The sequence below is a fragment of the Macaca mulatta genome, chromosome 11, assembly GCF_049350105.2.
Source record: "Macaca mulatta isolate MMU2019108-1 chromosome 11, T2T-MMU8v2.0, whole genome shotgun sequence".
Classification (NCBI taxonomy): domain Eukaryota; kingdom Metazoa; phylum Chordata; class Mammalia; order Primates; family Cercopithecidae; genus Macaca; species Macaca mulatta.
In genome coordinates this window covers 103,107,141-103,119,279 of record NC_133416.1, presented here as the reverse complement: position 1 = coordinate 103,119,279, position 12,139 = coordinate 103,107,141, and the positions used below count along the sequence as shown (strand labels likewise).

At 44.7% G+C, this 12,139-nt stretch overlaps 1 protein-coding gene and 1 non-coding gene across 4 annotated transcripts in view; both read left to right on the top strand.

Moving 5' to 3' along the window:
* Window positions 1–1,131: 1,131 nt before the first annotated feature.
* Window positions 1,132–1,238, top strand: LOC114671261 (U6 spliceosomal RNA). Its single transcript, XR_003721135.1, has one exon. It is a non-coding gene; the product is annotated as a U6 spliceosomal RNA (small nuclear RNA).
* A 1,221-nt stretch (window positions 1,239–2,459) lies between these two features.
* NTN4 (netrin 4) overlaps window positions 2,460–12,139 on the top strand; it is a 122,318-nt gene continuing 112,638 nt past the window's right edge. The window contains exons 1-2 of one of the 3 annotated variants that reach the window (XM_028828961.2): window positions 2,460–2,635; window positions 6,274–6,803. In XM_028828961.2, the coding sequence (XP_028684794.2) occupies window positions 6,330–6,803 (474 nt within the window). In that variant the 5' untranslated portion in view covers window positions 2,460–2,635; window positions 6,274–6,329. 3 annotated transcript variants of the gene reach the window in all.

Below are 12,139 nucleotides of genomic sequence, written 5' to 3'. Positions count from 1 at the left end.
TGTTTTTGCACTTCTGGCTACTTTTTAGAGTTTTCTCTTCCTTCTCATTACCAGATCGCCTCAGCTTATCCCCTGTCTTTAACAGCATCCTGCTCCATTCTAATCTGTTACTTCTAATAGGCTGTGATCTAGAAAGATGTCATAACCAACTTCATAAAAATGCATGAATAATTTAAGTGAGGTCCTGAAGGGCTCTCCTGTGAGTAAAGTTTTTGGTGCACAGAGTTTTGCCATTTATTTTATTTTATTTATTTTGAGACAGGGTCTCACTCTGTTGCCCAGGCTGGAGTACAATGGTGCCAACACAGCTCACTGCAGCTCAACCTTCCAGGCTCAAGCTATCCTCTTACCTCAGCTTCCCAAGTAACTAGGACCAGAGGCATATGCCACCACACCTGGCTATGCCATTTATTTTACTTTTCAAAGACCTTTTTAACTTCCTTTCAAATTCTCAGGAATATTCTAGATTTAACTTATCAATTTTGTGGTTTCTGGGAACTTGTTACTGAAATTCTGTAAGTTTGCTAAGCTTCCTACTAATTCATAAAATACAAAATATTCTGAATCCATTACTGATGTTTTCAAAAACAAAATCATAGGCAATAATAAACTTATCCAAGATGTTTCTTATGTAGGTAACCTTTTCTTGGATAGTTTCTTCAAAATGAAAATATCCTTTGTAACTAAACTGGACTACATAAGCAAATGATGTTTATTGGAATGCTGACTACTTTTCTCTCCTGAGCTTTTCATATAGATAGTATTGGTGTCGAATGTGCAGTTTCCTTTTAAATACGGGAAATCATTCTGATACAACTGGTTTTCTCCTTAGTCCTTAGTCTCCTTAGCCCCTTAGTATATAACAATAGTTTTAACATAACTCAGTCAAAAACATGTAATGAATACTTATTGTAGGTGTTCTTGGCTGAGAATAAGGAAGAATATCAGAAAAACATAGTAATGTTTTTTATAAACTGAATATTAAAGACAGTTCTACCATTAGAGAGCTTTCTGTCTTGTTAAAGGAAATAAAAGCCAGTTATTCAGCAATCAAGGAAATATATTATCAATGCAGGATTCGTGCAGACAGTAAATAGCTTTGAAATTTGTAATGAGATATGGAGTTGTTCTGTGATTGCTTTGGCAGCACATATGCTAAAATTGGAACAATACAGAGAAGATTAGCATGGCCTCTGCATGAGAATGGCATACAAATTTGCAAAGCGTTCTATATTTTTAGCAATATATTGTATTCTTGAAAAATGCTAAGACAGTGGGTGTAAAGTGTTCTTAAATGCATATGTTAATTGGCTAGATTTAGTCATTCCACACCATATACATATTTCAAAACATCATGTTGTACATGATAAATGCGTACAATTTTGTTAATTAAAAAACAGAAATTGATTACTTCTGCCTAAATATACTAGACTCAGAAGTTAATAATAAATATGCATCCACCCCTTTGTTTAATTTGCCTTGGCTATTAAATTAATATTTATGCTAAGAACCTTTGGCTGTTATAGTTTCCTATCATTTATTTGGTAAAAAGATTAATTGGAGAGGTGTTTCAATGGCTCCATTAGGAGATATGAAGAAAGCCCCAACATTGCCAGTATTTGAAAACTCAAAGGGTTTATTTTCTAAAGCAGGTGATGTTACATGAATTGCTGTCCACACCTTCTGCTACTTTCCTGTGTTGGCCGGAAGAATAATTTTAATGTCTCTCAGATGAATTATGCTGACCTCAACACAGATCCCCCTGAGAGATATAAACTTCTTATATGTTCCTGGCCGGATCATTGTAAATAATACCTACATGTATCCCAAAACTCTGAATTATCCTCATCTGTAACAGACACAACAACTAAATGGTATCTGGAACACAGTTAATTTTCTGGAAAATATTCAAAGGAACAAAATGAACACTGCAATACAAAATTGCTGTCGACTTAACTTTTGCCAGTTTCCCTGGATGTGTAAGTAGAATTATATTTTCACAGAACTTGCAAAAATCTCAGACTCGGCTGCTATTTTATCTCTTTCCAGAAGCACCAGCCCTGAGCAATCCTGTCTGCAATTAGCTGCGTGTGGTTGCTACTAAATTGCTCCCCATAAGTTAGTTCCTAACACTGTTTCACAGCACAGCATACTCTATAAAGGGAGAACGCTTGGAAGGACCAAAGAGTTCCCTTTGTCATGCCTCTGCCCTGCCTCTGGACAAGGACGTTCTTACACTGCCCACTAACTAATCCTGTGACCCTTTTCTTTCAGCACCTTGAGTTTGAGTTAGGCAACACCTCTTACACCAAAGTGGGCACACCTTTGGATCATGTAGGCAGCGATTGTTTAGCCGAGACATCCCCCTACCCCCGCAAAAGGCAGCACAGAAGCTGCGAACGCCGCTTAGCAGTTGGCGCGCTCTCAGTGCGGGTGACCCGGGGCTGGGTTGGGGTGTCCGTCCCCGGGTCATGGGACTCCCCGAGAGGGGGTGGCTGGGGAAGGAGGGAGGGCTTGTTTCGCCGGGGGATGTGGGAAGTAGGCGCTAGCCTGTTTCGCGGTTTTTTAAGCCCCTTGGCATGCCCTGACCTGATCTAGAGGGAGTCAACTGCTCTTAGGAATGTTCCGGGAGAAGGTGGGAGACTGCTTCCCAGGGGAGGCCTGTGGGTGCTGCAGGGCACCAGGGGGATCACCAGGGAGATGCAGGGCGCGCGCCGGGAGGGGGGCCAGGGCAGCCGAGGGCCGGGCTGAGGCGACCGGGACCAGCGGGCAGCTGGGCAGCGGGGGCGCCGGTCAGGGCGCGGGGAACCCCTCCTCGGGCGGCAGCGGCGGCGGCGATCCGGCCTCGCGGGCTGCACCGCCCGGGCTGTCAAGCGTGGGGGGCGGGCGGGAGGAAGGGGTGGAGGTGCGAGGGGAGGAGGGCTGGCACCGGAGCGCTGCGGCGTCGGTGCAATAAAAATGCATCGCATGGAACTGCCGGTGGAGAAGGACCGGACGGAGCCGGGGCAGCCAGAGGAGGTGGGAAAAGCGGAGGAGGACGCCCAGGAGGAGGCGGCAGCTGCGGCGGCCGGGAAGTGAAAGGTCTCGCAAAGTTCAGCGGCGGCTGCTGGCGCCGAGCCCCGGGCTACCGGCGGACGAGCCCGCAGGGCCGCTCCGCGGGGCAGCGCGGCCAGGCCGGCTATGGTCCCGGGGCTCCCGTCGACCCCCAGGTGCCCGGGACCCGCCAGGCCGGTGCGCGAGGGTCACCCCACCTCCCCGCGCGGTCCTGGCCCCTGGCTTCCCGCTGCCGGCGCCCGCTGACCGAGCCCGGCGCCCCAGGAGGAGGAAGAAACCAGGGCCCCGGTCCTTCCCGAGAACGGCGGCGCTTCATCCCGCAGCCCAGAGGTCTCGGCTCCCTCCCGCACCCGCCCGGCCCGGCTGCTCCCGGCTCCTCCCGGCCATGGGGAGCTGCGCGCGGCTGCTGCTGCTCTGGGGCTGCACGGTGGTGGCCGCAGGTGGGTGGTGACGCGGCGGGGCCCCCACCCCTTTCCTCGCTGCTTCTCTAACCCATCTCGGGACTCGGAGGTGCAGGGGAGCCGGGGCTGCGAGCGCAGAGCGCGGCTCCCGAGGGTGAAATGAGTGGCCATGTTCCGCCTCCTTTCCCCTGGGCTCCGCACTTTCAAATACTATTGATTTATTTTTACAACTGGGATACACACGCGCTTGGATAACCAGATATCCTGGGTGCGCCCTGCCGGGGATACTGCGACCGGGGTTTCTTTCTCAGTTTGGCTTGTTAAAAAACTGCTTTTCCACTTGGTGAGGGAACAAAGGACCCAGCTCGCCATCCCCCGGCACTTCATGGCCTAAGGAATGATGAGGAGGGGTGGTCCAGCGACCCTGGGCGCGCGTGGGCCGGGGCCGGTCTCTGGTGGAGGCCGATCGCTGGCGTCCCTGACCTGGTGCTGGGTACTAGAGAACCAGGTAAGGACACCTGGGGCAGAGCTGAGCGCCCTCTCCCCGGAGCAGTGACTGGAACGCAGTGGGACTCCTGGCTTGGACGATAGGTGGTGATCACCCTGGGCTTGCACTGAGCTGGCTGGCCGCCCCTGAGGAATTGGTACCCTGGCCGAAACTCTGCGGGAGGTCAGAGGCGGGTCTGCTCCCTGGCTCGGTAACTGGACAACCGGTGGAGGCGTCGGCAGATGCCCTCTCCCTCCCACTCCCATCCTGGCTTTCTTGGGCTGCCCTAGGCCACCGGCTCCTGGCTCGTCGTTTCTGTATTCGGGAGCCCCTTCTGCTCCTCTCCCTCCCTCTTGCGGGTCACCTGGCTTCCAGTTAGGCGTAAGCGCAGCCCTGTAGGTGAGGGGGAGAGATGTGAGGGAGTCTACAGACATCCATCTCTCGTGCGGATCTCGTCAGAAAGGGGAGCCTGGGCTAGAGAGACACGCAGGTGGCTACAGAACATTTTCGCACGCATCTCCTCCCTTGGGCTTCCACTCTTCCCTGAGGGCCGCTGGCACCCAGCAAAATCCAGGCTTTCCAGTCTGCATCCCAAACCAGTCCGAGTCACAGGAGCATCCTTAGTATCATTGAATAGTCACTCGAGAGACTCCAAGTATTTTGCCCCACAGATTGTTTATCTGGCTCAAATCTTTTCCGGACTTAGGAGTTTAGGGGCATTTAAAATTATTGGATATTTTTCCCGGGGACATATTAAAGGCCTAAGATTTTACTTTAAGTCTTGCACTCTTAAAAGATGAGCTTTAAAAAATCTTTTCCGTCTCAAACCATATTATGGCAAAAACATGCAAGCCATTGAAAGGTTGTAAATAAACATCACAAGGCAAGTGTTTCAAGTCAAAAATACTTGTACAGGCAGTATATGATTTTCCCCGAAATTTTTTACAGGTGAGTCATAGCACATTGTGTGTTTGTGTGATTCTGGCCACAAGCAACTGTTGCCCCAGCAAATGAGAAAAGTAGCAAACAGAACCCAGGCATCATGCACACTTTAATTTGACATTTAAAAAATAACGCCTAAGGAAGCCCTTTAGTTGCAAGGCTATGTGGGGTTGGCCATTGTCAGTGTGTGAAATGTCTCTGTTGCAGCCTAAGCTGTCATTTGGCCTCCTCCAATCCTTACTGTGATAACAGTTCAGAGGTACTGCTTCTTAAGAAGCAGAAACATTCAATTAGCTGGAATTTAGGGCTTGATTTCCTTTTCCCTCTTTTCCCCTCTGTTTTAACCTTTAAAATAGATGATTTTTGCTTAAGGTATTCATAATTAAAATGCCAAACCCAAATCAAAGGATTATAGTATGTAGTCAGAATGTTAATAAGTGGATAATGTTTATCATTTTAAGTCATTTTAAAACATTGAAGTCTGTTGGACCTTTGGGAGGAAGAGTGTGTTTTTTAAAGAAGGTGTTTTAGTTCACAGATAATATTTAAAGGTGCTGTTAGTGGCTGCCAGACTGTAGACACTCTCCTGTTAAGCAAACAGTTGACTACTGTATAACCTGCCACAGGTAGAAACCCTGAAGAGACAGCATGTAAAATAAGCTTTTCTGCCATTTGGCAGTTCAGAGTTTTTTTCTTAGTTATGTTTACGTAATGTTAGAAATTGATAGTGCACATCTGAACTCCAAAGGTCTCTAGCTTTGCCTCCCCCTAAATGAGGACCTATCATATATTTATTAAATATCTCATATTGCTTTTCCTAGGGAATTTATCCCTTCACTGGCTTAAAAATGTAAAGAAAATAGAATTCCACATTTCCTTCTAAATGCATTCTCATAATAAACATGTTAAATCATGTGAAGGACTCATATTAAATTTGAAAGACTAACTTAGGTGGTCTTAAAAACATTATAGTTTTTCTATAGTCATGACTTCAAAAACACATCAATGTATTTGAAATACAGAAAACATTTATAAGGCAAAGTACTTGAAAAGTTTTAGGCCAATAATCTTCACCCTGGTGGTTCTATTTTTCCTCCTCTTGTCCTCTGCCTAAAGTGTTTGTTTCTCTGATGTGAATTTTACATCTGAACATAAAAAGCAAACACGCACACACACACACACACTCGTACACTCGTACATGAATGCATTGTGAATGCAGAACAGTGTTCATACTCAGACATGAACATGGTGGAGCACAGCAGAATTTTCCATTTATTGAAAGTCTCAAGCACTTTTGGGGAGATCCTTGACTGTTGTCGATGGACTAGGTGGACAAAAGAGCTTTCCAGATGGGTTTGTCTTGCATCATGTGTGCTTTCCCTTTCTTAGGACTGAGTGGAGTAGCTGGAGCGAGTTCCCGCTGTGAAAAAGCCTGCAACCCTCGGATGGGAAATTTGGCTTTGGGGCGAAAACTCTGGGCAGACACCACCTGCGGTCAGAATGCTACCGAACTGTACTGCTTCTACAGTGAGAACACGGATCTGACTTGTCGGCAGCCCAAATGTGACAAGTGCAATGCTGCCCATCCTCACCTGGCTCACCTGCCATCTGCCATGGCAGACTCGTCCTTCCGGTTTCCTCGCACGTGGTGGCAGTCTGCGGAGGATGTGCACAGAGAAAAGATCCAGTTAGACCTGGAAGCTGAATTCTACTTCACTCACCTAATTATGGTGTTCAAGTCCCCCAGGCCGGCTGCCATGGTGCTGGACCGATCCCAGGACTTTGGGAGAACATGGAAGCCTTATAAGTACTTCGCGACTAACTGCTCTGCTACATTTGGCCTGGAAGATGACGTTGGCAAGAAGGGAGCTATTTGTACTTCTAAATACTCCAGTCCTTTTCCATGCACTGGAGGAGAGGTAAGGGCACCTGTTTAACTCTACACTGTAAGTAAGATAGAAAAATGTTACCAGCCCACATTTTTTTTAAAGCATGAAGCTATACTTGTAGCAACATGAATGAAATTAGAATTTTTCATGAGCTTTATTTGTCATAAATTATTTCTCACCCTTACGTATGAATGTGTAGTCATTTTCAAGCAGATCACCCACTGGCTGGGTTTAAGTCAGTATTCTAAGATTCCAATTTTTCACACTATAAAAAAAGAGCAGACACAAATCATCACTCTAGAGGCTCCTCATTGCTTTAGTTCTCGGGACTACTTACCGTGCTTCTGAAGGGGGAAGAGTTACTGAGACAGTCTGTTCCTGGAGCCCACAGGGGTATCTTCCTGATACTGTTAATATAAATAGGAAGTCAATAAAAACAAAGCCAAGAAAGAAAAAAACATCTGTTTGTCAGAAGGATACTTTTGTATGACAGTAGCAAACAAATGAAAGTAGTTTCTTTTAACATACAAAGGTTCTTCTGGGCTCACAGACCGTGAATTTCAGCTTAGGCCATCTTAAACTCATTCTGCAAAACAGCCTCCTTAGCTACTGATCCAATTTCCATGTGGAACGTTTTCTCTTTAATATTCCCTTCTCCTAAGGGAGAAACAGGTCTTTTTTGAGCTCTTCTTAACTTATATGGCAGTACCTTGAAAGGCTGCCCCCAACCCTCAGGTGTATGAGAACAGAGAAAACCGAATGAAAGCAGATTAAGAGAATATAATACTTCAATAAGTAGATGAAGAAACACTGATTCAGGAAAAAGAGAAGAGAGTATAATCATTCTAATTCTGGTCCATGTCATGAATATACAGACTAGATAAGTGGCTTTCAACTGGGGTGATTTTTGGTCCCACTTCCCTGGGGACATTGGGACATTTGGCAATATCTGGAGACATTTTTGCTAGGGGGAGGAACACCACTGGCATCTAGTGGGGGGATGCCAGGGATGATGCTCAACCTCAGACAATGCACAAAATAGCACTTCCCACCCCATCCCCAACCAAAAATTATCTAGCTCAAAATGTCAATGTACCGAGGTTGAGACAGCCTGGGCTAGGCATACATCCAATACATGGATCACCATGGCTACAGAAACTAGGATAAGCACTCTTCCAGCATCCTTTATGTAACTATTCTCAGACTTCCCAGGTAGTTGTGTATAATCAGCATGTATTGACCCCCTCAGGCACTGTATTCAATGCTACTAATTCTGCTTTTGGTGTGGTATGGGGAGGTGCTTGCCAGGGGCCTGATGAAAAGGTTGGTTTGGGACCTTCTTTCCCCACTTCCATAGATACATGAAGACTTTTGCCATTTTATTCAGCTGCTTCTTCTGTGTGCACCTTGAAGAGACCAGCAAGAATAGTGCTCCTGGCACCAGGACCAGTAGGACATGGTGCAAGCAGCACACCAACTGTTTTCCGTTCTTCTTCATGGTCCTCAAAGTTGGCTGAATATTGTAAGCCCATTTGCAACCTGTCATGATGGACATTTTTAAAGATAACAGGACAGGAAAGAGACAGATAAGTCAGACTCATTGTTTTGTTATGTGGAGAACACTTTGTGCTGAAAACAAATGAATGGCTTGAACTCTCAAATTGCTTTGGAATTGATCCTCAGGCTCATATCGGCTCCTTACATCTCAGTGCTACTGGGCCTTGTGTATCTATGAAGTTGCAAAAATACAGTTTTAGTAACCAGATGGCAGGCATGCTCATTTAGCAAATATCACATTGAATTTCTTGCAAATTTATTGCCACAGTCCAGCAATTATTTAAAGATGATTGCAGTAATCTCTACTGGGCCCTGTGTATCTATGAAGTTGCAAAAATACAGTTTGAGTAACCAGATGGCAGGTATGTTCATTTAGCAAATATCACATTGAATTTATTGCAAATTTATTGCAACAGTCCAGCAATTATTTAGAGATGACTACTGTAACTTTGGACTGACCTATATGGGTATACAATCTTGTCTTTTTTAAAACCAAACTATTTATTGTCATTAATGTTTATATCAAATTCCAAGCAGATAGAGACTAATATTTATGTAAGTTATTTCAATGTACAGATACCTTCTAAACTTAGTTCGTAAGTGTTTTTAATTGTAGTTATTATTTTAGCAGACTTTTTCTTTTCTTTTTTGAGACTGAGTCTTGCTCTGTCATCTAGGCTGGAGTGCAGTGGTACAATCTCAGCTCACTGCAGCCTCCGCCTTCGGTGTTCAAGCGAGTCTCCTGCCTCAACCTCCTGAGTAGCTGGGATTACAGGTGCACACTGCCACGCCCAGCTAATTTTTGTATTTTTAGTAGACATGGGGTTTCACCATATGGGCCAGGCTGGTCTTGAACTCCTGACCTAGTGATCCGCCCTCCTTGGCCTGCCAAAGTGCTGGGATTACAGATGTGAGCCACTGCGCCCAGCCTCAGCAGACATATTTTAATGGTAAGAAAAGCATCAAATGTGACCTAGTTCCCTCTTGAGCCTTATTTGCAAGTGTAAAGTCTAAAGAAGTCATAGAATTTCTTCTTTACAGAGGATGGGTTTGGGAACTAATCTTTCTCTCCTGAGTTAAAGGATGGAAGAGTCTTTCTCTAACTCAAGGACCACAGGAAGCCTCCCCAGAAATGATTATTGCCTTCCTCTCCTCTGTCATGTTAGAATATAAATCAGTGCAGCGCTACAAATTTATTTTGCAGTTTCAACTCCATGTCACCAATTTCCATCTTTGAAAATTGTGTGCTCAGAAAAAGAAGCTAGTCAATCTAGTTTAAAAATAAGAAGTCTCAGGTTTCATTTATGGCTAATTTGTAATATTATAGACCTATATTTTCCTCCATTCTATATAAGACTTAAGACTTCTCTAGGTATTATCCTATTTATTAGGCTAGCATAAATATATGCCAGACTTAATTTGTTTCCAATGTTCATTCAGAAATACTGCTTTGGGTTTTGAGAGCCTGGAGCTTCAAGTCTAAGGAGTCAGATACCTCCATCAACAGAGTGGAAGGCACCAGTCATCCAAAAGAGGACTTAAAACATAGGCCCAAAAATTCACCCAGAAGAACACTTTTTAAATAGACATTAAACCTGCTATATAGGAACTTCCTAAACTGCCCAGCTCTTTCAAAGAATGGGGTATGGCTATCCTAAAATGCGTCTCCTTCCCGGGAGATGAGCTTGAGGCTTGAGTTTAAATGATTTGCTGTTAGTTATGTGACAGAACTAGGACCAAGTCACAATTCTTCTGACCTTAGGTCTAGTATTTGTTCCATCAAATCAAGTTCTCTCCCTCTATTAGTGACCCCCAAGAACTACTGGCAGGGAATATCTTCTATCTCCCTCCTCCCTCACTCCCTTAAAGCCATTTGCTGCTATTCATCTGGATATGACATGAAGGTAAAATGGAATTTGCCAAACAGTTTTCTCCTGAGTAGTAATGTCCTCTGAGGTGGTAGTGGTATACTGAGAATAAAATATCCCATTGTTAACTTAGGCTGGGAAACACTGACTGGATTTAACAAATTGAAACATTTATAAATACATTAATATTCTCATTATGTACCCTGTGTCCCCAAATGGGAAATTTAGGATGTGACATTCCTGGACTTATTTGGCTATGAAACCCTTGTTATGCAGAATTTGTTACTATCTTTCAGGACCCTAATGATCCACAGAGCACAGCGTGGGAAATGCTGGGGTGGAGGTTTAAGTGCTCCCAAACCCCTGGTGAAAGGCACAGACAGGCCTGGGGCCAGGCATCCTTGCATATCAATACTCTGTCCATTGGGAGCTTAACCTCCTATGTAGTTGGAGCAGTCAATAATAATAACCTTGAGGCTAACAATGATGGGTTAATTAGGCTTTTTCAGGAAGGAAAAGAAGCACTCTCAGATTACCTCTGTATACAGAAAACACAAGGAAGTGGGGAGATGTAGCAAACCGTCTTAGATGCCACACAGTCAGGCCTCATGAGACCGGAATTGCGATGATCACTGTTAGGAAACAGCATCTGTTCCAGTGTGGCCCAAAAGCAACTCTAAAAGGATGTAGTTATTGTCTCCTTAGAAGTGAGCATGACTTGCTCCCTGCTTTATTAACTCTCTATTAAAAGAACTCTATTCAAAATTGGATAGTAACCAAAGCCCACAGATTTTTAAAATTTTTCTCCAGGGCATTATGAAAATGTACCATTCAAAGGCAGGACTGTAAAGTCAGACAGCAGTACAGAGAAACCAAGAACAGAGGGAGTAGCTGGGTCTCAAAGTAATCGTTGAATAGAAAAGGATTATTGGGCTGGGCACGGTGGCTCACGCCTGTAATCCCAGCGCTTTGAGAGGCAGGCAGATCACCTAAGGTCAGGGGTTCAAGACCAGCCTGGCCAACATGGTGAAACCCTGTCTCTACTAAAAATACAAAAAAAATTAGCCAGGTGTGGTGGCACACACCTGTAATCCCAGCTACTCAGGAAGTTGAGGCACGAGAATTGCTTGAACCTGGGAGGCGGAGGTTGCAGTGAGCCGAGATCACGCCCCTGCACCCCAGCCTGGGTGACAGAGTGAGACTCTGTCTCAAAAAGAAAATAAAAGTAAAGGATTAGTAAAGAGGGTAAGACTTGTATCCGTTTTATTTACCTGTATGTCCCTAGCATTTAGCACATTGCTTGGATCACAGTAGGCAGTCAATACGTCTGTAACTGAATGAATAAATGAGTGATATGACAAGCAGGGAGAAATGAATAAGCCCTGGGCCAGGGATGAGGATCAGAAACCTTGGTTAACGTGGAGAAGATGAGTTTGTAGTCACATGAGATTAGTTATGGTGTGGGAAGGGCAACCAATAGAGGATCTTAAATAATGTTTATTCACCCATTTATTCAAATAATTTTCAAGCTACTATGTGTCAGATCCCATTCCAGGTGGCATGGACATGGCAGCGACCCAAACACATAAAAATCCCGGTACCCATGAACCTCAGATTCTAATGTGGGGATGGGGAGATAGAGAACAAATAGGTAAAATCCATGTTATGTTGGAGTGTGGTAAATACTAAGGAGACAAAACAAAACCGGGCAGGGGATGGGGAATGCTGGCAGAGGAAGGTCTGCTATTTTTCTATTTTTAAAAATTGATTATTACTTTTATTCAATTAAAGCAGAAAAAAGAGAAATGGGGAACATAAACAAACGGAGAAATAGAAGTGACATGGTAAGATGAGAGAGTCAAGCTTAACAATTTTATTTCCAACTTTTAAGTGCAGGGGCACATGTGCAGGATGTGCAGATTTGTTACACAGGTAAACGTG